The following is a 27,339-nucleotide window of genomic DNA, read 5'->3' on the forward strand; positions in this document are numbered from 1 at the left end:
ACAACACTGTGCAATCAACACCCTCTAGGTATTACTATGCAGAGCAGGACAAAAAGGGAGAGCCTATAACCTTCTTGGGGACAGTATATTTCCCTTGATCTCACACACAGCTGCAAAGATCTACTCAACATCAGAGAAATCTGTGGTTAGTCTGTGACTAAGGAGAACCCTATATCTCTTGGATTAGCTGCTGTTCTCATTCAACTTCCACCTCGTAGTTCTCTGATATCAGAACCCAGGAATCCAACAAAATCTGGGAAGCTATAGACACTGTTTGCGTGGAGACTGTAGGTGCAGAAAACACTGTTTGCGTGGACACTCTAGGTGCAGAAGGCACTGGGAACATCAGCATTGAGACCAACACCTCACATGCAGACAGAGAGCCCCTCGGGTGCAGATGCTGCCATTGATGAAACAGCACTTCAGTTCTGTCGATTTCTGAGTTGCTGCAGGGTAGAGGGTGATCTAGTGATAATGTTGTTATTGAGAACTTTGAAGCCATCCACCTTTATGGCTGGGGTCCAAATTTGGGGTTCCTTTGGAATGTCTATCGAGGGCTTCAAAGGAGCCACTCAGAAGCAACTGATTGTCTCATCAGTGCTCTGTGCCCGGAGCCCAGATGCATCGGCTAGCCCAGGATTCTGGAAGGGACTAACTGGGATGTTCACAGGGCAGCAGCTTGAAGGCTCAAGAAGGGGCTTTGTTGTCAGCCTGGCCCTACCGCTGTCTGTGAGGCCCAAAATCTACCTAGACCTTGGGTGTTCTGCCTGTCTCATGCTAAGAAGCTGAGACCTTGTAAAACAATCCTGCACAGATGGTATCTTTAGAGAAGAAATCTTTCAGCTTTTCCTCTCCCAGCCAGCCATCCATGGCATAGCCTGCCATGTTGAGTGAGGGAACGGAAGTGTGTCGTTTGCAGGATGGGGTTAATCCTTTTACATACCGTTTCTTAAACTGCTTCACCTCCCTGGAGCTTGAGGAATCTTCAAGCTAATTTGATTTTTGACAGGGGATTAATGTCAGGAAGAGATGTGAAGTCAGGCTAAGACAAGCCTCCCCCTCCCCCTGCACTATCAAACCATGCTACTTCTCTAGAGGAAGGGGATGAGAAGCAGAATGTACATCGGGGCTGGTTGGAAGAGATCTCTTACCTAAATTAACCTTTCTCTTCATGCTTTTATAAGTGCTGGTGTCTCGAGAGCTGAGCCAGTTATTCTGGGGGCTATGCTGGGTACTTATCAGGAGTTTGTCAGGTTAGGTCGGTCTCCCACTAGCCATTTTATTACTAAACTCTCTAGCTCTTGTGCCTGCTTTAGAAGGTGTTGAGCTAATCCTGAGTACATCTGAACCTGAAAAAACAGAGAAGGAGATAGGTTTCATGCCAAAACAAATACATTGTGTGTCTGTTTATTTTAGAAATCTGATTTTGGAAGCTATGTGCTGCCTTTGTAAGCTTTGCAGATGTCATGTACATGCTGTGTACATGACATTGCATCACTCTGGAGTGGGTTTTCCTTCTCCCTCTAGTTCCTATTCTGCTGCTCCTCACTAAAAACAAAAGGTCAAGACTACAGTAGAACTCTTATCAGTCTGTGAGAGTGTCTTAGAAAAAACCTGTGCTTCACGAGGACTGCAGCCTGTATACAGTACTCAGTGGCTGTCAGTCTCACTTCTTGTTGCATTCTTACAACGTGAAACAGTGTGTCTCATCCTCATGCATTTTCTCCTCCCCTCGCAGGCACTTGGCCCTATCCTGTTCTGCCTCTTTCTTTTGCCTCCCTCATTCAAGGGCTAGGACTAGCTTCCTCTTCCTCCACTTTTGCTCTAGTTTCTTCCCTCACCGGCATTTAGGGCTAGATTAAGTGTTTGCCTAAAACCAGCATGTAAGGACAGGCGGATTTGTTCAAGTTGTTGGGCCAGAGTTTGCTCTGTCTTAGACTTTCTGAAACACCGCTGATATCAATGGTGGTAGATGAGGAACAAATTCAGAATTTAGCCCAGTATGTAGGGAACTGGATGAACATACACACACTGTCACGTGACTAGGTCAGCACCTGAAACAGACAAAAAACTAGTCAAAAATAGCAGAACTACAAATCAAGGTGCACAATGAAATGTTCAGAGAAGCTGGTTTGACAGCTTCCATCCCAACTGGACAAAGCTAATAACCGTAATGTCGGTTCTGTGCCAAAGGAAAATGTAATCCTCCTAAAAAGTGTATGTTTTCAAGCAAGACTGTCTCTTCTCATCCCTATCCGTTGTTCTGAGCCTCTAGGGTTTGGTTTAGGAGAAAATGACCTATGATCAGGTGCAGGAGTTGTAGTATGAATCCACACAGAGAGCTAGTTCGGCCTCATAAGTAGAAACATGTCAAGATCATGTCTCTCCTTAATAATTAAGGAAGAACTGATTGGAACTGTTTTGGGTTCTGAGCAGTAGTCCTATAGTCAAATATCTGTGTCAGTTATCCATAGTCCCATATAGATTGACCTATTTGGAGATACTTTTCTTGCAATGCACTTATTTCCAGTGAGCAACATCATGCAGAGAGATTCTTAATGGCTTCTATGTAAGGAGGACAAATCTCAGAGCTGGGAGCAACATCTATTACATCTTGTGTAGTTATCATTTCGTCTAGTGCCCTGTCACTGTGGTGTCTGGATATGCCACTCAAATGTCTTTCTTCTCCTTTGTCCTCCTGGATCACGAGGTGCATAGGGCGTCCACCAGTTTCTGCCATTTATTTCAGTGTTGTGCAGGTCTGCTCAGGCTTCTGAGTTTTATGTTGACAGATTTGGCTTCTTTCTCTATAGTTCTGCTTAATGTTTCTCAGGGTTGCCCTCTTTTTATCTTCCGAGATGGTGTCAATATTAAGAAAATAAGAACGTCCATACTGGGTTAGACCAATGGTCCATCTAGTCCAGTATCCTGTCTTCTGACAGAGGCCAATGCTAGGTGCTTCAGAGGGAATGAAAAGGGCAATTATCCATCCCCTGTTGTCCACTCCCAGCCGAACTAGAGGTGGAGGACACCTGGAGCATGTTGTAGCATCCCCGATCATCTCAGCTAACTATCATTGTTGGACCTGTCCTCCATGAATTTACCTAATTCTTTTTTGAACCTAGTTATATTTTTGTCCTTCACAACATCCCTTGACAGTGAATTCCACAGGTTGTCTGTGCATTGTACGGAGAAATACTTCCTTTTGTTTGTTTTAAACATGCTGCCTATTAATTTCATTGGGTGACTCCTGATTCTTGTGTTATGTGAAGTTGTCAATAACACTTTCTTATTCGCTTTCTCCATACCACTCATGATTTTATAAACCTCCATCATATCCCCCTTTAGTCGGTTGTTTCCAAGCTGAATAGTCCCAACCTTCTTAATCTTTCCTCAGATGGAAACATTTCCATATACCTAATCATTTTTGTTGCCCTTCTCTGTTCGTTGACCTTTTCCAATTCCAATACATCTCTTTTGATATGGGGCAACCAGAACTGTATGCAGGATTCAAGGTGTGGATGTACCATGGATTTATATAGTGGCATTATGATATTTACTGTCTTACTATCTATCCCTTTCCCAATGGTTTCTAACATTCTGTTTGCTTTTTTGACTGCTGCTGCACATTGAGTGGATGTTTTCAGAGAACTGTCCACAATGACTCCAAGATCTCTCTCTTGAGGGGTAACAGCTAATTTAGACCCCATCATTTTGTATGTATAGGTGAGATTGTTTTCCAATGTGCATTACTTTGCATTTATCAACATTGAATTTCATCTGCCATTTTGTTGCCCAGTCACCCAGTTTTGTGAGATCTCTTTGTAACTCTCACAATCTGCTTTGGATTTAACTATCTTGAGTAATTTTGTATCATCTGCGAATTTTGCCACTTCACTGTTTACCCCTTTTTCCAGATCATTTATGAATATGTTGAATAGGACTGGGCCCAGTACTGATCCCTGGGGGACACCACTATTTACCTCTCTCCATTCTGAAAACTGACCATTTATTCCCGCCATTTGTTTCCTGTCTTTTAAACAGTTACTGATCCATGAGAGAATCTTCCCTCTTATCCCATGACTGCTTACTTTGCTTAAGAGATGTTGGTTAGGGACCTTGTCAAAAGCTTTCTGAAAGTCCAAGTACACTATATCCACTGGATCACTCTTGTCCACATTGTTGTTGACACCCTCAAAGCAGTCTAACAGATTGGTGAGGCATGATTTCCCTTTACAGAATCTGTGTTGACTCTTTCCCAACAAATCATGTTCATCTATGTGTCTGATAATTCTGTTCTTTACTATAAATTCAACCAATTTGCTTGGTACTTAAGTTAGGCTTAGTGGCCTATAGTTGCCGGGATCACCTCTGGAAAGTTTTTTAAAAATTGGCGTCTCAGTATCTATCCTCCAGTCATCTGGTACAGAGGCTGATTTAAGTGATAGGTTACATACCACAGTTAGTAGTTCTGCAATTTCATATTTGAGTTCCTTCAGAAGCCTGGGGTGAATACCCTCTGGTCCTGGTGATTTCCTACTTTTAATTTATCAGTTTGTTCCAAAACCTCTTCTACTGACACCTCAGTTTGGGACAGTTCCTCAGATTTGTCACCTAAAAAGAATGACTCAGGTGTGCAAATCTCCCTCACATCGTCCACAGTGAAGATCAATGCAAAGAATTCATTTAGCTTCTCTACATTAACCTTGTCTTCCTTGAGTGCTCCTTTAGCACCTCGATTGTCTAGTCGCCCCCACTGATTGTTTGGCAGGTTTCCTGCTTCTGATGTACTTAAATTTTTTTTTGCTGTTTTGCTGGTCTTGCTAGTTGGTCTTCAAATTCTTTTTTGGCCTCCTAATTATGCTTTTACACTTGTCTTGCCAGAGTTGATGCTCCTTTCTATTTTCCTCAGTAGGATTTTATTCCAATTTTTATTACTTGACATGGAAGTCATGCTGGTGGGATCCTTAAAGCATGTTCCAAACGTGTTCATCCTTGTCTTTTTTACAACTTTGATGCTTTAAGTTGGTTTGCTCCAATTAGAATTTCTGATGTTGCAAGAAACTCTTTTTAGTGGACTCTGAAGATCTTTGGCAGGCATTTACTTTGGAATGATTTGATCTTATCAATTTCTGTTGTAGATTTTCATGACTCTGCTGCATAAAGTAGGACAATTTCAGTTCAGTGTGCAGCAGCAGTGGTCAAAAAGGCTAATAGAATGTTCAGAACTATTAGAAAGCAACAGAGGGTCCTGTGGCACCTTTGAGACTAACAGAAGTACCGGGAGCATATTAGGAAAGGGATAGTAAACAAGACTAAAATTATCGGAATGCCACTGTGCTCCCACATCTTGAATACTGTGTACAGATCTGGCCAGCCCATCTCAAAAAAGATATATTGGAATTGGAAAAAGTACAGAAAATGGCAACAAAAATGAGTAGGGGTGTGGAATAGCTTCCATATGAGGAGTAATCCTGGGGGAATTCTGTGCCAAAATATTAAAAATTATGCACCAAAAAATTAAAAATTATGCACGCAAGATTTTTAAAATTCTGCATATTTTATTTGTCAAAGTAGCACAATATAATCACGCTGGTTTCAATTATTTTGGTAATTTATTTAAACTACAATACAATGGATGGAGAATGGGAGTGGGGCACATTGGAGGAAATCTCCAACCCCCCTTTGTCTAATAGTAATGTAGCTAGGTCTGACCCTTTATTTCTAGTTATTAGTCAACAAATATATACAGCCATATGCTCAGTATTACATCGTAGGCAACCGAAGAGCAAGTGAGGGCTGGAAATCAAACTCACAATTTATATTCGCTACTGACTATCTCCAGAAAGGTCAGTAGCAAATGTTGATAGGAAATGTTTTCAGTCCAAAAATTCAGACCAGTTCTAATCACTAAAGCATCATAAGCATTTATAAGGCCATACTGTCCTTTACCCCACTCTGGCAATGTAAAGGAGACTTAAAACTTTTAAACGTGTTTTATACTCCTGGGAGAGTTCACAAAGACAATGGGAACAATTCACTAAGTAGGCAGGCTGCTAAATTCTGTTCCGTCTGTGGGGACATAGCCTGCCCTGCGCCTATGTCCTCAGAAACACCCCAAATCCCTGCCTTTCCATGCCGTGCGTGCAGCAATAGCAAGCCAGAGGGAGGGACAGAGTGTGTGTGTCTCTCACACGCACGATTGCCCAGCCCTCCCTCCCTCCCCCCCCCAGCGGTGATTTACATCTCTACCAGCTGCTCCGGACTGCCCAAACCAACCTGCCTGCACTGCCGGGGAGGGGCACATGACTGCTCTTGCGGCTTCTCTTTGCTTCCCTGTCAGAAGTCATTTTTCTGAGGGGAAGCAAAGAAATCTGTGGGGGACATGAATTCTGCACATGTGCAGTGACGCAGAATTCCCAGAGGAGTAGAGGAGAGCTTATAAGACTGGGACTTTTCAGCTTTGAAAAGAGATGAGTAAGGGGGAATATGATAGAGGTCTATAAAATCATGACTGGTGTGGAGAAAGTGCATAAAGAAGTGTTATTTACTACTCATAACGCAAGAACTAGGGGCCACCCAATAAAATTAAAACAAACAAAAGGAGGTATTTCTTCACACAATGCACAGTCAACCTGTGGAACTCTTTGCCAGAGGATGTTGTGAAGGCCAAGACTATAATTGGGTTAAAAAAAGAACTAGATAAATTCATGGAGGATAGGTCCATCAATGACTATTAGCCAGGATGGGCATGGATGGTGTCCCTAGCCTTTGTTTCCCAGAAGCTGGGAATGGGTGACAGGGGATCACTTGATGATTACCTGTTCTGTTCATTCTCTCTGGGGCACCTGGCATTGGCCACCGCTGGCAGACATGATACTGGGCTAGATGGACCATTGGTCTGACCCGATATGGCCGTTCTTATGTTCTAATACCAGCTGTAAGTGGATGGACTGCTGTACATTCCCTGATGCTTTGGCCATGGTTGGAGACAGGGTACTGAGCTAAATAGACCATTGGTCTGACGCAGTATTGCAGTTCTTATGTTCTTATGACAGACATGGTGCTGGTGTTAAAAATTCATAGTTTTATCAGTGCCCATCATGCTACTTTTTCAAATCTTTTCAAGTTCATGGAAGTTGTTTGCTGCTTTAGATATTAGTTGCTTGACATCTAGCATGGTGACACCAACATTGCACATCTCACTCCCTAGATAGGTAAAATGACTAACTTCTTCTAGTGTTTCTCAGTCTACTCTGATGGTTGCTTTTGAGGCAAGTGCAGAGTCCTGCACTTAGGATGGAAGAATCCCATGCACTGCTACAGACTAGGGACCGAGTGGCTAGGCAGCAGTTATGCAGAAAAGGACCTAGGGGTTACATTGGATGAGAAGCTGGATATGAGTCGACAGTGTGCCCTTGTTGCCAAGAAGGCTAACGGCATTTTGGGCTGTATAAGTAGGGGCATTGCCAGCAGATCGAGGGACGTGATCATTCCCCTCTATTCGGCATTAGTGAAGCCTCATCTGGAGTACTATGTCCAGTTTTGGGACCCACACTACAAGAAGGATGTGGAAAAATTGGAAAGAGTCCAGCGGAGGGCCACAAAAATGATTAGGGGGTTGGAGCACATGCCTTATGAGGAGAGGCTGAGGGAACTGGGATTGTTTAGTCTGCAGAAGAGAAGAATGAGGGGGGATTTGATAGCTGCTTTCAACTACCTGAAAGGGGGTTCCAAAGAGGATGGATCTAGACTGTTCTCAGTGGTACCTGATGACAGAACAAGGTAGTAACGGTCTCAAGTTGCAGTGGGGGAGGTTTAGGTTGGATATTAAGAAAAACTTTTTCACTAGGAGGGTGGTAAAGCACTGGAATGGGTTCCCTAGGGAGGTGGTGGAATCTCCTTCCTTAGAGGTTTTTAAGGTCAGTTTTGACGAAGCCCTGGCTGGGATGATTTAGTTGGGGATTTGGTCCTGTTTTGAGCAGGGGGTTGGACCTCCTGAGGTCCCTTCCACCCCTGATATTCTATGATTCTATGACATTCAGAGCCATATTTTGTCTTTCCCTTGTTGCAAATATACTAACTTGTTTGGCTGTGTATGCCAAAAACCGGGCCTTTTTCCCCATTAACTTGTGTGTTGAACTAAGCAGTGCATCAGCAAAACTGAGGTCATCCAACTGTGCTTTATCATTTGCCCATCAAATTCCTCTGTTGTCTTCTGTGGTTACTTTCCTCATGACATAGTCAATGACCAGTGCAAACAGAAGGGGACCTTAGTACACCCTTGTCTCACTCCAGTTGTCACTGAAAACCATTGGCTGATGTTGTCACCATCTCTGACTGCATATTCTGCATTACAGTAATCAAGGATATATATGATAATTATTTTTGCTGGTATTCAGTAATATGCCATCCTGTTCAAAGCAAGTGATGACATTTTCCTTGGTTTTTGGATAAATATGGAGCGAAGAAAAGAACCCAACCCAATGGAAGGGGGTGGCCTTACCAATTGCAATAACTGGAGAGGAATCACATCACTCTCAGTGCCTGGGAAAATCATGTGTGGCATTCTCCTGGAACGTAACAAGAAAAATGAATCTCCAACCTCAAGACAAAGTCTATCTCTGTGTATGTTGTCAAAAGCATTCTGGAAATCTGTAAAACTGATCACAAGAGGTGTTATGTCTGAGAACAACACTGGTCTGCGCATGGTCCCAGTGTTCTAAACCCTGCTTGTTCCTCTGAGTTGGAGATTCATTTGTTTCTTGTTACCTTCCAGGAGGATGCTGCACGTGATTTCCCCAGGCACTGAGTGGTGTGATTCCTCTCCAGTTATTGCTGTTGGTAAGGGCACCCTTCTTTGGCAATTTTACTCTAAGGCCTCTCTTCCATTGGGCTGGGTTCTTTTCTTCAGTCCATATTTTATCCAAAAACGCAAGTAAAGTTTCGTCACTTACTATAAACGTCTCTCCAATAATGATGTCAGCGTATTTACTGTTTTTGCGTTTACTGATGACTTTTCTAATGTCTTCCATTGTAATAGCTGCTAAACCAATATCAAACTCTAGAGGTAGGTTTTCATCACACATTTCTAGTAGTTCATGTGGGCATGGTCTTTTTGAAACAATCTGAAAATGTGTTAAGTACCAACTTAAAATTATTTGAGATTCCCCAAAAAGTGACGTGCAGAACAGCTGGTCATATGAGTGTGTAGGAGGCAAAGAGCCAGATTATATCGTTCTCACGACTTCTGCTTAATAGCCATCTTTCAAAAAGTTTCTAGGGGGTTGGATTTTTCTTTTTTTTGGAGGGTTTTTGTACAGATTTAAAAATCCAGCTATTGCTGTCATGCAGGTCAGAACGGTTTCAATCTGTCCAGTTTTACCCAGGGTAGTGCATGGTGCCCTCTCAAGCTTTGGGGGAACCTACACTGAGAGTGATATTTAAGAAAACATACATGTTTACAGCGTGCACACACCAATACAGAAAAATGTCTCGTGGGTTTCCATGCCCGCCATTTTATATGCTTTAAAGCTCGACTCTTTTGTGCGCTCTAAAATGCGAATGGTTACTTGGAGTGCTTTGAAATTTGATGTGCCTCCTGGGCCACAGGGAGTATTAATGATCCAAATTTGGGGTCATTTGACAAAAGGGTTCCCAAGTTACAGGCTGTCCCAAAAAATTCAGTTTCCTTCTGCTGCCTTGTGCTGTTAAACTGAGAGGTACTGACAACTGGATGAATCACAGACCTAGCTGAGATTACTGGCTGTGAACTCACCCTTCAAGTAACACAAGGAAGGATAAGCCCCCAACTAAAACAAAAGGAGTTTTGGACTGAATGGCTGGAGGTTGTTACAATTGGTGAGTAATGGATGTTAATTTTATTTTGGGGGGAATAGAATCAAAGCATTGGGGTGGGGGGATTTGTCATGAATGCGTCCTGGGAGGGAAGGGCTACCGGGGGCGGAGGATTGGGGAATAGTGGGCAATGGGGGTTTGGGGCTGCAGTGAGAGAAGGGGGGCTCTGGGGATGGATGATAGGGGAGAGGAAGGAGGTGGAGGGGAGAGGTGAAACTCTGGGAAAGGGGTGAATATGGGGGTGAGTGGTAGGGTGGCTAGGGAGGAGAATAACGGCAGGGGCACCTGTGAACCCCATAGTCTCCCCCCTACTGTCTGTGCCCAGAGCTGGGGTGCTCTTGCCCTTCTAAAGAGAGGTCTGAGACCCCCCCACCAATCCCCCCCTCATACGAGCTGGAATATAGGAGCCTTGCCCCTTGCGGGTGTCTAACTTTCTAGGTGGAGTTTTTTTCTGCACAGCGAGAGATCGAACTATTGCTGGGATGCTGGTCAGAATTGTTTAGCTCGGTCAGTTTGTGCCCGAGGGAGTGCACGGCATCCACTGAGTCTCTGAGGCAGTGAGATTGTGAACAGTAGTGAAGAACGTGGTCACTTCTTCACTTGGTAGATGACAGTCTGGAGGGAAGACAGTGCACATGTGCCAAGAAAGAAAACCATCAAACGTGAGAGGGTCTTGATGCAGCCACTGTTTGGCTGCCTGTGTCGTTCAAGGGAATGTGCCAATGCCATTGCCTTAGTGAACATACACCAGTGATGTTTCTAGTCCAAATCTTTGTAAACCTATGCAGTAAAGATTTAATCAGTCATGTTGCTTGCTACCAGTTCTCTATTATAACATGTTTTTATTTTATTGGGAGATTTCCTGGGAACACAGCAGAGGAGTCAGCAGCCAGTCTAACCAAAATTTTTGTTCCATTGGGTGAGGAGGAGCTGGAGATAGGCAGGAGAGGGTGGGAAATTAGGATAGGCAGTAGGCAAGCCTTGGATTGCTTGTTTGAGAAAATCTGTATTTTACTAGCTTCTCGAGGAGGATTTGGGGTGTGTACAAGTGGCTACTTCTTGATCTCAGGGCAGAATAATGTGGTGGTTCAAAAGATGACTCGTGTGGGGGTTTGAAACTGGTCTTGCAGGTACCTTGAGCTCTGCGGGAAAAGAAATATCTGCGCTGACAGGGTTGCCAGCATGTTGATTCTGGGCCATTCCTGGGTCACGAGGTTGCAGAAGCTTGTGGGAGAGCAAGGAGTGCACCATGACAACGGGGGTTGCTGACTACAGGCTGATTGGGGCGCAGAGAGGTGGTCTGCACTGGCATCTTGTTTTGCCCACTCTGCAGTCTCTAACCGGTGACTTATGAGGTTGTGAACTACTGGACGTAGTGATGATTCACTCGGGTCAAAATGATCTAGGCCTTGTTCCTGATGTGCACCTCCTACGGGTCCGAGGGCAGACGTGGAACACATCCGAGAGATTTGTCAGGAGCTGTGATAGTTTTCTGTGCTTTGGCTGAGTGTCTGAATGTGATGTGGCGTCTATCCAGCCTTCTCTGCTCCCTGCTGGACTGACACGCCCTGCCTGTGGAAAATCCATTCAGAGTGGGTAGCCAACAAGACGGTCCTCCAGAGGCTGAGAAGGGCCAAGAGGAATACGGACCAATCAAGAACCAGTAGGCCAGTTTTGCTCAGAGGCAGAGCTGGGTGAGACTTGCCCAGGCAGGGTCTTGCTCTAAGCGCTGCACCTAAGTGCTTGCATTTTGAAGGTTTGGGGGAGTTTTTCTCTTTGTTTAAAGGTGCCGACAACTAATCCTGAGTTGCTGTTTTGTTACTTGATTGTTTAGAGACTGACACCAAGCTTACAGCACAGGCTGCCAACCCTTGCAGGTGAGGGTGGAGAGCACCTGCCGTATCACTCATGGAAATCAGAGGGTTCGTGGCTGACCAGAAAATGTACGGGGGTGGCATAGAAACATTAGGAGCTCTGACACCTCGCTGGCTCTCAGAGAGGGCGTACGCCTATTGATCAGCGGTCAGAGGATCTCTCTCTCTCAAACGTAAAGCTGTCAGTGTTTTGTGATGTCTCTCGCCGGCCCGGCCACAAACTGCCCCCTCCAACCATTCTGAAACACGATCAGGAACACCATTCGGCTGTAACATAGTTGTCCTTTGCTCAAGGCACTGCGTGTAAATCAGGTTACAAGGGGGCGGGAGTAACAGCAGTAGAAACCTTTGTATACCAGGGAGCGAGCACTTAAGGGAGATGTGTTCCCTTGATACAGAAGTGGGGTGAGGGGCAGGTTGGAGGGGGGGTGAATGGGTTGGGACATAGCCGGGGAGGTGTGCCAGAGTTGGGCCTGTGGGACCCAGCTGATGTGGGGGGAGGCGGGCCTGGGTGGCTCAGTATACAAATTGCAGGAGATGATATGTACACCTACCTAAATGTCTACTAACAACACAGCTTTTCCTGTTCAAAAACCCTGTGTTGTTGTTGTCCTTTAACAGCGGGAGATGGGATGGGGAAGGGTTGTAAAAGGAAGTGAACAGTGCGTACACTTTAGGACTGTGGGGTTGGCAGAGTAAAGGTCTGTGTGTTAATGAGGCGTTGGGGCATTACTGGAAGAGAGCAGCATTCAGGTTGCATGGGCAACTAATTAGAGGCAGCGCAGCTGGGAAGGAACAGGAGGGGCCTGTAAAAAGCCCAGGAGATGCAAGTAGCAGGAAGGCAGGCTGCAGGTACTCCCTGAGAGGAGGGAGTTGGGAGGCTGGCGTCCCCAGAGAGGGTGGGAGCCAGTGATGTAGGAAGAAGCCCAGGGAAACAGCAGCAAGGTCTAAGACAGTACAGGCCTTGGCTAAATGTTATAGGGTCCCTGGGCTGGAACCCAGTGTAGAGGGCAGGCCTGGATTCCCCTACCAGCCACTGGGGAGTAGCACAGGGCGTTGGTCCAGAAGGATTGTGATTTTCCCTGGAAGGAGAGAACTTAGTGACCTGGCCAGAGGGCCAAGCCACAAACCGGAAGCTGCCGCTCCGAGAGGGGGGGAGAGGTTGCAGACAGAGCAGAAGATGGGTAGAGACACCGCTGACGAGGGCGAAGCTCCTGGCAGAGCTGATCCCCAGGATGGCCAGGAGGAGGCGCTGCGAGCGGCAAGGGAACTCTGTCACAGTGCCCATGTCCTTGTAGTCCTGGTGACAGGAGATAGGCTAGCCTGGAATGATGAGCTAATGATCTTGTCCATCTCTCATTCCTGCCCGGCGTTTTGTTACACTAGCCAAGCTTCACTGGAAGAGTAGCTGCTGTGCATTTGCAGTGACTTTTTCCGCCCGGATGCAGTTGTATACATGGTGCACACGATGAAAAGCACTGTTACAGTCGGCAACAAGGTAAACAATACACCTTGGGATGAAGTGCTGGAGCCATTCTCCTCTCTTCAGTAAATAAGGGACTGTAATCTTCTGCACGTACATTTTTCCTCATCAAAATAATGGGAAAACTGTAATTCTGATAATGTGGTCCGTACTAACCAAAGTCGTGGCATGCGTGTGGTCAGCCACTGAGGCAGGTTCTCTGCTGTTTCTAGCTTCCTTTGGGCACGTCAAACTGGGGGGCTGACAAAGAGTTGGTCACAGGTCCCTGATTCTCTCCCCCAGCCCAAGTTAGAGCAACCTGGGCCTGCTGTAACCTGCCTAGCTTGGTATGGTCCCTGAAACGCTATACCCGATGGGAATGGCTAGACCCATCTCGCTCCATCCATTCCCCCCTCCCCCCCCCCCGCCCTGCCCTGCCCTGCCCTCAGCACACCCCTGCACCAGCAGCTGTGGGGAGGGGTAACGTAAGAGCCCATTATGCCAACTTTTGTCTGCTGAGGACTCTTCATGTGGGCGGGATCTGCTCCCCCTCTCAGCTTTTAACAAGCATCATTGAAAAAGGAAAGAACTGTCCAACCAGTGTATCAGCATTGGCCGAAGCAGTCAGTACCTGACTTCTCTGCTGCAAATAAATACCAGAATTGGAATTCAGGTGTGACATCCTCCTGCATTGGTTAGAAGTGATGACAACTATCTCAGTCAGTGCTGGGAGGGGTGGGGGAATTCTGTATTTCCCAAGTAGTAACCAAAGAGAGGTACTTTCAGTTTTTGGTATTTAATGTAACTCCATGCTTAAACTGCAGAGCACAGATAGATCTGATAAATCCTCCAGCGTAAATACTGAGCTAATTCTTCTGGCTGTTTAATCTTTGATAGTTTCAGAGAAATATTGAATCTAATATTATTTAGATTACAGAAAAAATATTTTACCTGACTTCCAGAGATTCCAAGGTGATTAGCCTGCCTTCCCTGGCCTCCCACCAAAGTTACATGGGCTCTTCTACCATCCTTGGGCCTGCTGTGCATTGCAGAGTTGTCTTCCTCTCCTCCTAGAGCTGTCATGCAATCTGCTGTGTCCTACTTTTATGATTGTTGATTATCTTGTTAATGGATGCTTGAGTGGGTGCGACTCATTCTGTTCTGGTAGTTCATTAGATACTCCTGGCTTCTCTCCCCCTCCCAGTGATTTGTGCAGGCTCTTTCTGATTTCACCTGAATTTGTGGTTGCCCCATATTTCAAGTGATATGGAATTCAGCCGATCTTCCTTCTTCCTGTGTGGTGGTTGTCCTGGGATCTGAAAGTGGCTGTGTTGCATTTATTTCCGAGCTTCACCTGCAGCTTTCATGCTTTTTCACAACTTGCTTTTCAGTTTTGCATTGGTAGGCGGCTGCTGCTGCTGTTTTAATGCTCTGAAATGAACAGATTTCTGGTAGGGTTTGTATAGAGTCGAACCTCAGAGTTGTGAACTGACCAGTCAACCACACACACCATTTGGAACAATCAGGAAGCAGCAGAGACCAAAAAAAAAAGCAAATACAGTGCAGTGCTGTGTTAAACATAAGCTACTAAAAAAACCAGGAAAAGCTGCATTTTTCTTCTGCATAGTAAAGTTTCAATGCTATATTAAGTCACTGTTCAATTGTAAACTTTTGCAAGAACAACCATAGTGTTTTATTCAGCGTTATGAACATTTCAGGGTTACAAACACCTCCTCCACTCCTGAGGTGTTCGTAACTCTCAGTTCTACTGGACTTGCTGGGAAATGCTCTTGCTGCACTCCATGCTGACTAGTGTTCCCTGTCAGGCCTCTAAATCTGTCCTCAACTCCTGCCTCTCTGGGGAGCTAATATTTCCAGAGTTGCTCCTGCATAGTAGCGTGGTGACCTTTTCCTTCAGAGTGGCATTGTCTTAGCTACAGGCCAGTGATTCTTCATCCAGAAAAGAACAAACTAGCTGTTGTCTTTCCCTAGCGGGAATGTTTCCACGAGCTTTCAGTCCCAGAAGTTAAGGGCAAGTTCTCTTTCATTTGTAAAAAGAACAGGAGTACTTGTGGCACCTTAGAGACGAACACATTTATTTGAGCATAAGCTTTCGTGGGCTACAGCCCACTTCATCGGATGCATGTAGCGGAAAATACAGTTAGTCTCTAAGGTGCCACCAGTACTCTTGTTCTTTTTGCGGATACAGACTAACACGGCTGCTACTCTGAAACCTGTCATTTGTAAGTGGTTCTGGAGCGACGGTACTTGTTTGGCGTGGTGTGGCATGTCTCCTGGATCATTTGTATGTTTAGTGAATGGATATTCCTGATTCGAGAAGAAAAGAACTGCATCGGTTTCCAGTCTCTGTACACTCTGAAGTGCTATTTCACAACCTCCTGAACCATGTTTGCATTCTTGGGTTTGTGTGGTGGCTCAGATAGTAGCTCTGCTTGCCCAGACCAAACGAAAGCAGCCACCTGTGTAGATGCCCCTTTATCTACTTTCACAACTCACCCTGCACATTCATATACTCTCAGAGCCATACTTGTGCCTCTGTATCTAAAATACACCACAAACACACTGCTGCAGCTCTACCTGCCTGCACATCTTTGCACCCATGTCTGCGTGAGCACCCACACTTGCCTGTGCCCTCGCGGGTGTATCTCGACTTCCAAGAAAAGTGCTCCAGGCACTGCTGTGCCCACAGAGGCTTGCCAGCATGCCAGTCCTGGCAAGCTTCAGTTATCCCAGACAAACCGGCTTGTGGTTTAGGTGATTAGAGATTAAATGCTTTGCTGCACATGTCTGTGTTGTCTTGCCGAGCAGCCCCTGTCTGCTATTTTAATCAGAAGGTCGTTGTTCTACGAGACGAACAATTTCGGCTCTCCGTCTACTAGCCCCTGCCCCAGCAGATTCTGTATTAAGAACGTGGCAGTGGCTTGTTAGCATCAACTAAAACTCATTCTAACTTGGATAGTTTCTGGCATCTCGGAGAGTTTCCTGCCTCGCTGTAACTAAGCTCACCTGGCAGGTCTTTCTAACCTGCTGAGTGGGAAGTGAGTTGCAGGTTTGTGAAGTGCCACGTTGGGTCCTCTGTGGGTGGATTCCAAGGTAGTAATAAAACCTGACAATAGACCTACAGTTGTTTTCCTCCTGAGAGTATGCAATCAGCACTTGGGCAGTGAGTCCCCGGAGCCTCCTACAGAAAGTTATTCCTCCCTTGGTTCACATTTGTGTGTCTCTTGTTTTGTTTTTCAGGTTCTCCAAGCCAGCACCAATGTTCTTGGATGATTCCTTCAAAAGGTGGGCACGGATCAGGGACTTTGTACCTCCCTTTGGAATTAAAGGACAAGGTATGATGGGACTGTATGTCAGTGGGAGAGCAGATATGGTTGTGCAGTCAGTAAATTGGCCCTGCAATTTTGTTTTCCTTTGTAAACGCAGAGTGGTTTGATCTGTTGTGCTGTGGTTTCTTTCCAGTCTGAATATGGAGTACATATGCATGCTCTGAGAGACCAGCACGGCACAGCCAGAGCGTAGGCCCCAGAAGCTGGCATTTGCGAGCACAGTTAAGAGCCCAGTGAGAATCAGAGTGCAGCAGTGGCAGTGTTATGCAGAGCACTCTGCTAGTATATACAATATTCCAGTGTCACTAAGGATGTTGGTTTGTAGTAATTTGGCTGGCAGCAGCAGCTGAAATGCTCCTTCAAGCACCAAACTGATTTGAAAATTATTCTAATTGGCCATTGACAGAAGGGCGAGTAGCGCTGCTCATGGGTAGGTTTGCAGAGCCCTGGGGTAACCACTGGCTGATGATTATCTCCGTATACGTGCCTACATCGTTAGGCTACTTGTGGGTTCCCTGAGGATCCACAACGGACCCAAAAAACCGCACTCAGATATCACAGTGATGGGCTTGGTATAAGAAAAACAGAAAATGTGACTCTTATCATTAGGTTTTATTCCTGTGGCTGAGCTATTTGGAGCCGTGTGACCAGTGGTAGAATATACTGAATGCAGTGAGAAGAGCGCTTCTCTCTGTGGGGTAGTAATCTGGTCTGAAATTTCCTTGTTGGAGATAAGGCAGGGTGGTCGTACGAAAGCAAACTGGGGCCGTGGACACATCATAACATGGTGATGATGGTGGGGCACGAGTCGATTCCTATGGCCCTTCCCAACCATTTGGAGTGCTGGTGGCGGGGTAGCTCCCCTCCTCCTTCCTGAGAAAGGCAGACATGGTAGCAGGGAAGCATGGACAATTAACTACCCCTGCAGCCAAGGTGTGTGCCTGCTTGGGTGAGTGGAACAGTCCTGCTTTCATTCTTCTTCTCCTTCCATGCCACAGTTCTCTGCCGGTGAGGTGTTGGTGTGCATCCACCCCCCTGCCCTGAGCAGTGGATTTCAGGATTAACACCCCATTGACATGGAGCAGTTCACATCTCTGAGCTATCATTGCAGATTGTCGGCAGACCCAGGCAGATGTTGCTGCATCACTTACATGTGGGTCACATTTTCAAGTTTTTTCGCAACCATGAGGACTAGAAACTTCTTTTTTCCTGCTTAAAGTTAAAGCTGTAGATTAGATTCTGATGTAACTGCGAACTGGGGAGGTCTTAGGCATGGCCCTAGGGTGCCTGTGTCTTCGTCGAGCCTTGGAGGCAGGTTCAGTTAGCTGAACATGGCGGTAGTAGGAACAAAAAGTCTCTGATCAAAGCTCAGACTTTAATGACCAAGTTCTTCTGTCTCGCAGTGTCGTCCTTCTCCCCTCTGGTTTGTATGTTTCCCTCCCAGCTCAGTGAGAAAGGGATTACTGCTGTGTAAATCAGCCGGAAGGGATTGCTGCAAAGGGCATTAGAAGCACAAGTGGAAATGCTACCTCGGGCACAAGAGAAGGGAGCTTTGCTTTAAGCAGACACACGAGGTGTACGAGGGCAGGGGCAGGCATCCTGACCAGGCTGGGGATGAGGTCCGAAGATTACACATGACTGCAGCCAGGCCTAATAAAACTCATTTTGCTAAACTGAATCCAAATGGAGAAACGTGCCAGAGAGGGCTGACTGAGTCGCTTTGGCAGCCTTTGCTCTGGGTTTCCTGGCTGCTGCCAGCTTGTGTCACCACCAGTGTTATGTAAATCTGTTGTTTTATATTGGATTTCCTCAGTTAAGAAGAGAAATGAGAAATTGCCATTATTTAAATGGCTGAGAGCTGAAGCAATGGGACGGAAACAGCTGAATGGGTTTTTTTAATGCCCTCCTGGGACTAAACTTTGTGCCAAGTTTCAGTCTAGAGCCATTTCTGTGTGTGGGAGGGATGACTTATAAATCTGTGTAAAGCGGGGTTTCTAATGGCTGTGCTGACAGGCGCAGAGTTCTAGCGATGCGAATGGCGCCCCTTTTGTGTCACACGTCACTTGGAATTCGTGCATCAGTCTTTTCTAGCCATCCCACGGGACACATTCTGGATGAATTGAGTGACTTGATGATGGGATCAGCACCTCATTAGGGCCTTCAGTCAGAGCCTGTCTAATGATATCCAAACAACTGACCTAGGCAGGCAGTGTGGAGATAAGTCACGGTGCTTGTGCAAGCTGAAGACTGTCAGAGCTGTGCTGTGCGTGGGAAAGACAGAGCAGACTGGGTAGCTCAGGAAATGAGGAGGAGATATGCGTACGTTCAAATGGATGGGGTGGGGTTCTGTTCGGTGTGGTAGGAAGCCCCTTAATGCTGAGAGTTGGAATTTCCCTACAAGATGTACCTTGTGAAAGGTATTGGGTGTTTATCGGCACCAGCTCCAGCTAGGCTGAGGTCGGAAAGGTTTTATTGAGGACTTGTGAATCTCATCATGTTCTAGTCCACGTGCGGGAGGCTTATTTTGTTACAGGAAGGGTTTGCTGATCTACTACTCGCGGCATTCCTGGAGATTCCTACCCAGTAGTTACACTCTGATCTAATTACTTAAAGGTAATGATGCAATGGAATCAATGGTTCTTCAGGCAGAACCCTCCCATTCTACCTTGTATTATTGAAGCTGCTTTCTGTGTTCCAAGCTTTGAACTCCGAAGGGCTTTTGAATTCATGGCCTTTTGTTCAGTGCTTGTGTCTTTGAAATGAAACTGGTAGCAGACCCTGTTTCACCTAGTCTCTGGTTTATTCATTAGGGTTCCAGGCAGGAGCGATCTTGCAGAGTCCTGTTTACAGAGCTGCTCTATTTTGGGGTAACATGTCTGTACAAAGTGAGAGTCAAAGGCTAGAATTGGGTCAGAAAGGCACAGGCCAGTGTTACAAGCTCTTTATACGCTATCACAGCAAGAGAAGGCAGCATGCTGATTATTCTGACATCGTTCAGGAGGACTCCTAATTTTCTGTCAGAAATCTCACTGTAAAGACCGTTCCAGCTCCAGATGTGAAACCTTCCCTTTGCACACTCCATTGCAGAGACCTCTACGTAGCCGCACCAGTAAGATCCCCCTTTCCTCAGGGCTTCGCTTCTTAATTTGGCCATTGGCCTATGAGGAGGGATTTCACAACCAATGGGCTGAGTCGCTTCGAGAAGAACAGCTGCACATAAAGGTCCCCAAGGTGAGTGTAGCCCTGAATAGGTGAGGACCTTCAGAGACTGGGTGTGGCTGTGAGCCAAACAAACAGTGGGGCCCATCATATGTTCTTCATAATTAAGCGGCGAGGCATTGGGTGCCCACCTACCCTGCCAGGAATCCCTGCAGGCTTGGCAGTTTGCAGTGCAAACTTTCCTGGGGATCAGTTCCCTGCTAGGTAAGAGAAACGCACTTGCAAACAGGTTAAGCTGCTCAGTAGTAGGTTCGCCATGAATAGTCCCTGGAGCAGGAGGTCGTAGACAAGAACTTTTTCACCTGAGGTACACAGTTTAAAGTCATGTGGAGAGCTTTGCTGAACAATGAGCTACCAGTTCTTTTATACACGTCATTGGAAATCGACAGCCTTGTGGAGAAATCTCTCTGGCACCTCTGCTAAGCAAAGATCCCGACCGTGATAGAGACAGACCAAAGTCCCTCAAACTGTCTGAGACAAATATACTTCTCCGTGTTTTTAGGGGTGGTGGTCTTGTTCCATCTGATCACACAGAGCCAGGACACCTGTTCACATCCCAACCTGGGATCCCTCTTCCTGTATGTATGGTTCCTGAGAAGGTAGATATCTTGCATTTCTGAGAAAATGTGTCCAGTCATAGGTTTTAAGACCAGAAGAGACCATCATGATCATCTAGTCTAATCTTCTGCATAGGGTTGCCAGGTATCCAGTTTTCACCTGGAAAATCCAGTCTGTGTCCATGTGACTGGCCGTGTCCATGTGACCTGATACCAAAAGTCTGGTTACTGCAGGTGGGGGGGGGTGCCAGATCATCAACCCACACCAGCCCCTGCTCAGCTGGGACCCTTCCTACCTGCATCTCATGGGTGGGCAGGCAGCAGGCACCATGTCAGGCTGCAGCTCCCATTCTAGTTTGGAGCAGAGGGAACCCAGCTGGGGTGGGGGAGAAGTGGAGAGGATTGATGGATGAGGAGGTGGGAGAACAGCGAGTGATGGGATGGGAGAAGAGTGAGTGGGGAGCAGGGCCTCAAGGGAACAGGCGGAGCAGGGGCGAGGCTTTGGGGGAAGAGGAGGGGCAGGGGCGAGGCCTCTGGGGGAAGAGATGGGGTGTTAGGTGGTTGGTTTTCAGAACTTAGAAAGTTGGCAACCCTACTTCTGCATTACACAGGCCCTAGATTTCACCCAGTGCTTCCTGCTTTTAGACCAATAATTTGTGGCTGAACTAGACTATCTTTTTCGAAGGTAAACCAATCGTGATGAAAAGACTCCAAGTGCTGGAGAATTTGCCACGTCCCTGGGTAATCCATTCCAATGTTTGGTTACACTTGCTGTTAAAAATGTGCATTTTAGTTCCATTGTGAAATTTGCTGCCTCCTTGTAGTGACTTGTCTAAAGCCTGGAATAGGATGCGTAATTGCAAGTGACAGGGTTTGCAGTCTGGTGCAGTCACAGACTCAGATCTCTGATGAGCCATCCAAGACATCAAGAATTTGTGTATATTTAAATTCTGTTGAATAATTTCTCCTTAATTGGCCTTGTGTTGATATAAATTTACTTCCCCCACCTCTGAGGTGAAAGGTGGCAGCTGTTCTGGGACAGGAAGTGAAGGATATACTATCTAATGGAAAGTGCTACGGTGATTGGAGGCAGCAGAATGAAATTACCCAGATTAGAATAGCCCAGGATACTGAAACTCTTACTCCAACACAAAGTGTCCTAGGAACTCTGATAACCCCAAGTGCAGACACCTCCAGCGGCACTGCACCCTCTGTGTTACGGTATTGGTTCAGTATGTCTACACTGCAATGAAAGACAGCGGCATGGCTGCGGTTGGCCTGGGGCTACTGATTCAAGCTCGTGGGACTTGGCGCATGGGGCTAAAAATTGCAGTGTAGACGCTCAGGCTGGAACCTGAGTTCTGAAACCCTGTGAGGTGTCAGAGTCTCAGCTCCTGAGTTCCAGCCCAAGCCTGAACCCTGCGAGCCCGAGTCAATCGACCCAGGTTTTGAGACTTGGTGCCACCGGTTTTTTATTGCTTGGTAGATGTACCCTAGAAGTGCCACCTATGGAAGAACCATCACCATTTCCTATACAGTGTCTAGTATCAGGAGGTAGCCATGTTAGTCTGTATCCGCAAAACAACAAGGATTCCGTGGCACCTTAAAGACTAACAGATTTATTTGGGCATAAGCTTTTGTGGGTAAAAACCCCACTTCTTCAGATGCATGGAGTGAAAATTACAGATATCTATGGCTGTCTCTATGCCTGCATCTGTAATTTTCACTCCATGCATCTGAAGAAGTGGGTTCTTTACTCATGAAAGCTTATGCCCAAATAAATCTGTTAGTCTTTAAGGACTCCTCGTTGTTTTTATACAGTGTCTAGGTTTTCCCTTAAGGGTATTTCCCACCAAGCACTAACTGAGTTCAGCCCTGGGGCTTATTTTATGAAGGAACGAGGCGATCACAGCACAGGGTGGGATGGTTCCAGGAATCCTGAGCAGTTTAACTCTTTGGGGGGGTTTCAGTTGAAATTTCTTCTTTTCTCTTTGTACAAGTTTCTAGCAGCACTTCTCTGTTGGCATGGAAGGTTATACTGGGCTGAGTGTGCATGCACTGTCAAGGGCCCAATGGGGTTTCTCTGACCTGTGCACTGCTTCATGGGCAGGATTCTTCAGTGAACAAACAGTGCAAAAAAGGCTTCCAGCACCAGAGAGGCTAGTTTCAGAGTGGTAGCCGTGTTAGTCAGGATCAGCAAAAACGAGGAATTCTTGTGGCACCTTAGAGACTAACAAATGTAGGTGCCACAAGGATTCCTCGTTGTTTTTCCAGTGAGACTAGTAACACTAGAGGAATCCACCTCTCTCAGCTGGGTTATCTGGAGTATAGAGGGCCAGTGAGCAAGATCGGAGGACTCCCTAGCTATTTTTGGAAATCTCAATGAATAGCATTTGTCACCAGATGCAGCTTAAGTCGTATAAAAAGTGATTAAGCGGAGAAGTGTGGCTAGTATCTGTCTGTGGTCTCTGATGTGAGAAAGGGAGAGTTAACAGGCTGCTTTGCTGGACTTCCGTTTACACTGTGTCAAATGCTTTTGGCTTAAAAACTAAACAAACAAAATGTAATGTGTTAATCTCTCCTCGTGTATTTAGCCAGGAATCGTGTCATTGTTTAGCCGTAATTGCCGCTCTTCAATTATCTTTGTTTCCTCTGGAGCTTTTTTTATGCAGAGGGCCTGTTTTGCTGGCACTGAAATCTGCTCGCCTGTAGAGGTGATGTATGTTCCACTGGGCGGGACGGTCCTGTCACCATCCCAGAATTTGCATTCCGCTCTGGGATCTAAAAAGTGATTTTTTTTTTCCAGCTGTAATAAGAAAATAGGAAGTTCGTCTTGATGCATCTTGGTTTTGTTTAATGTAAAATACAGCAATAAGAAGGGGACTTGCTCCCTCCCCGTGACCAGAGTGACAGCCGGAATTAGTGACAGATTGCGTGACAAAGAAATCTAAGGCTTTGCCTGGGCACACAGCCTAATTGCTGGCTTCTGCCACAGTTAATTGTCGTTCCTGTGCCTGGCTGTGTGTTGGGATGTTTTCCTTGGTGTGTCAGTGCATCTGGGAGGAACTCTGGGTTCAGAGCTGCCCGGCTACTTTCTGGTTTGTATGTGACTAGAAAGCTCTGCTCTCTCAGTGGAAATATAGGGTTTGTCTACACATCGATTAGACACCCGCGGGTGGCCCAGGCCGGCTGACTCGGGCTGCAGGGCCCTTTCATTGCTGTCCAGGCTACTGGGCTCAGACGGAAGCCCGGGTTCTAGAGCCTTGCGAGGTGGGAGGGTCCCAGAGCTGCCCGAGCCCGGAGGTCGGCACTGCCATGAAAATAGCCCGGTAGCCTGAGCCCCGGTCAACCAGCATGGGCCAGCCGGGGGGTTTCTTTGCAGTGCAGGCACACCCCTAGAATTCAAGGGCAGGCAAGAGCTAGCCCGTCAGAGCACCATCGGAAAAACTGACTCCCCTTTCCTTCTCCACACACTCTAGTGCATAGCAATGTCTCCTCCACATCTGCCTTCCTGGCATGAATCATGTTTTATCTCTGTTGATAAAACAGAGTCACTTTGACATCAAAACCAAAATTTACAATGGACCAAAATATTTCTTCCCCCTCCCCAGGACTGTGCCTCCATAGAAGTTACAGTGGTGCATGCAGGAAACTTACCAGGCTTTTGGGAGGGCCATCTCATAGCCAGGTCTCTCTTCCCTGTTTCTCTCACCTCTCCAGCTGCGTAGGAGGGTGTCTTCTATATTTATTTGCTGGGCAGATTCTGTTGCACTGCTGTCTGTCCCAGGTCGAGCCTTTTGGCCCTGCTTGAATCCCCTCTAACTAATGAAAAAGAAATGCAAGGATGTGACCTCTTTAGATCTGTCCAAGGATGTGACCTCTTTAGATCTGTCCAAGAAGAACTTGGGATTGTGAGCTACATTAGCTGCTAACACATAGTTGTTTGTCCTTCTCTGATGATTGGTTAATGCGAAATTCTGAGTTAACCCCAAAATTAGAATTTTTCTTTGGACCAAAACTGGGAATTGCTTATTTCATGCAGATTTCCATGTGATAAAAGTTTCTCTTTCCCCAGTTCAGCTAGTTGATATGGCCACGAGAAAGGAAACTTTTAAATGAATAAGTTGAGGGCAAGAAGCCAAGGATTCTACTGGAGTACAGGCACTGGCTTTTGATTACTAAACGAGGACTCCAAGGTGAGGTTCTTTTGTGACTGTTGGGGTTAAAACAATAGATCTCCCTGAACAACCTCTGGAGAAGAGGAGAATCTCTTTGCGGAGTCCCCTATTTCAATCAAGGCTGGTGCCTCGCTCAGTAGTGGGCTTCTCTAAACCCGATGAGATTTTTCTGAACAACAGTCAGAAAGAGCAAGGACCAGCTCTTGGGTGAGGTCTCAAACCCTGAGTCCATAGTTAATCAGCACTGCTGGTGCAGTTTGTGTAGTGGGGGGCTGAGAGCCATTGAACCCTGTATATAATGGAAACCACTTCAAGCCAGGGGGTGCGGCAGCCATCCCCACACCCCTAGTTCCAGCACCAATCTAATCCAATGACTCGTGAGCTCCGAATTAAAATTCCTCACGGATGTGTCTCTGAGTGACTAAGACGTGGATAATTCCCTCCTTTTCAGTCTGCTCAGGCGAGAGAAACTCTCACACTCTCCTGCTGACTTTTACGAGTCTTCCCCCCCAACCTCCCCAAGGGAAATGTAACCTCCTGGTGCTTTTGTGGGCCTTAGAGGGATGAGAGGAGGTCAGACATTGAGATGTGGTGGATATGGTTTCAGGGTCACGTGGTGCTCCAAGGCAAACAGAGAGCCCAGTGGCTAGTCTAAAAATCTCATTATTTTTATTTTTAAGGTAATCTTACAATTTTTGGAGCCTAACTCATGACATCTGAATGCTCTGGGGTTAGCAATACTGGCATCGGGACTTGCTGTTCAGTGAGGAATGTGACTGACGGGGACATACTTACTGCAAATTCTCTTCGTCACTTTACCAGAGAAGAGTGCAGGAAAGGCCTGAATCGCTCACTGCCAAGGCAGAAACTGGCACCTGGGAGAGCCATAGGTGACCCCTACTGGGTCAGAAATGTTCAGCTTCTCACTGACCCAATAATAAAGATTGCTGAAGTTCACTGGTCAGTCTTGCTGATGCAGAAGTGAAGTTTTCTGCCTTTCCATGTAAATAACCTCGATGGAAATGTTAGTCAGACTCAGGCTGGTTCTCTCTGTGTGGTCATTGCCTGCCTGTTTCCTTACTATTTACTTTTAGCTTTTTCCAGAAGCCTGCAAACTTCAAGGTCAACCTGAAGTCAAGTCCAGAGAAACTGTGCAATGCTGCCCTGCTTTTGAATCTTCTGATATCTGGAGACAAAACCTGGCAGGATAGATCACAGCAACTCAGGGTTCTTAGATAATATCTAGCGAGGATGGAGCAGCTGGAAATGCAGGGAGCTTGCCGAGATGGCTTTGGGTACAGTGGCTGTGCCCTTCAGAGGATGCAGAGACTCGGTTGCAGAATCATTGCATTGTTTGGAAATGACACACGACTCATGTGTAGCTCAGTGGAGGGGCAGGGAGCTCCAGGGAGGTAGATGGGAGATTCCTTGAGTAGTGCCAGAGGGAAGTGAGGGATGAGTAATCAGGCTTCATAAACAAATGCAGCTGGTCCAAAGGGCTGTTCCTGTGTTTCTTCATTCTCGCTCCCCTGGTGTCACGCAGCAGCCTCTGCATCCCCATGCTGGCAGGAGCAGGGGTGCAGCTCTGGCTTCCTCGGGAGGTGAGTCAGAGGCTGTCGAGCAAACAAGACGGCTAAGGGGTCGGGGGAGCTTAAGCTTTTAAGAAAGGAAGAAGCTAGTTTATGAGGCGTGTTGTCTGGGAGATGCAGCATCCCATGGACACACTTGGCGTGGAAATGTTTCCAGCAAAGGCATTTGAAGGGCCCAGGCTCCTATTATCTGTGAGTAGAGGTGCTCATGAGGGAAGCCCCCGCTGTGACGGGTGGCACTCCCAGGAGTCTGCAAACATCCCCAGCACAATTGCATTGCCCAGGCCATTGGAGTCTCCTGGGCTGGCTGTAGCTGGAAGGGGGGGTTGATACTGAGTAATTTCCTCCACGCTGCCCTGGCGCTTGACTGCCCACGTTCCATGGGTGTTGCTGAAAGCGGTGACCATCAGATGCAGTTTGGTGACCTGTGTGAAACAAGTGTGGTGATTTGAGTCGGGTTCCCAGTGGGAAGGTGTGTGCTTCACAAACCCATCAGAGCTGTTAATACGTACGGGTCCTTTTGTTGGCAGGCTGAGGAGAGAGGCCAAGCATCGAATGGGTTTTGGAGCATGAACTCCCCTTCCACCTCTACAGGGCGGGGAGAGGAATGCTGAGCTGTGTGGCGATACTGCCCATGCTGTGGGCACAGGAGTTCAGTCTAAGGGTTAAATGGAAAGTGCTAGGGAACCTTCCCATACGTGGATCTACTGCTCCACTCTCCTCATTTTCTTTTTTTGAAATAGCCCAATATTAAAGCAAGGGGCGGAGGCAGCTAAAGCCCTTCACAAAATGAATACGCAAGAGTAACCAGGAACAGATCCTCCACAGGTGCTCTCTGAAATCTACCGCCTGTGCACTGCTCCAGTCTGTGATTCCCCATTCCTTGCTGTGTTGAATTCAAGTAGATCAAGCTTCCTTCTTGGGCCTTGTCTACATTTGAGAAACTTACCATGCTAAATATCTAGTGTCACATCCACACACAAGTGCTCTGAGTGGTGTATGTGCATATCCGCTCCAGTTTGGACTAGACTTGCTTTCAGCAGGTCTAAATATTGGTTTAGTAGAAACTACTCCAGTCTGCACCATTTTAGTACCAGTGTGGATGGCCTTAGAATAGTTCAGATAGCCCTGTCACCACTTTCCCACAGTCTAGCTTGACCTCCAAAATCTCCCAGAATCCACTGTTTCCTCTGTGTCCATAACACTATCGGGGCGCGCACGTCCTCTGCACCGGTGCTGGCAGTACCTGTAG

At 46.6% G+C, this 27,339-nt stretch overlaps 1 protein-coding gene across 13 annotated transcripts in view; it reads left to right on the forward strand.

Annotated features, from left to right (window-relative positions):
* Positions 1 to 27,339, forward strand: part of ST3GAL3 (ST3 beta-galactoside alpha-2,3-sialyltransferase 3) — a 367,793-nt gene that overhangs the window by 216,810 nt on the left and 123,644 nt on the right. For 8 of the 13 annotated variants that reach the window (XM_065555304.1, XM_065555307.1, XM_065555309.1 and 5 more), the window contains 2 exons: positions 8,780 to 8,844; positions 16,456 to 16,500. In XM_065555304.1, coding sequence (XP_065411376.1) covers positions 8,780 to 8,844; positions 16,456 to 16,500 — 110 coding nt within the window. Of the gene's footprint in view, positions 1 to 8,779; positions 8,845 to 16,455; positions 16,551 to 27,339 lie in introns of all 13 variants that reach the window. The other 5 variants (XM_005307127.5, XM_065555314.1, XM_065555311.1 and 2 more) reach the window with 1 other exon arrangement.

The sequence above is a fragment of the Chrysemys picta genome, chromosome 8 (genome assembly GCF_011386835.1).
Source record: "Chrysemys picta bellii isolate R12L10 chromosome 8, ASM1138683v2, whole genome shotgun sequence".
NCBI lineage: Eukaryota > Metazoa > Chordata > Testudines > Emydidae > Chrysemys > Chrysemys picta.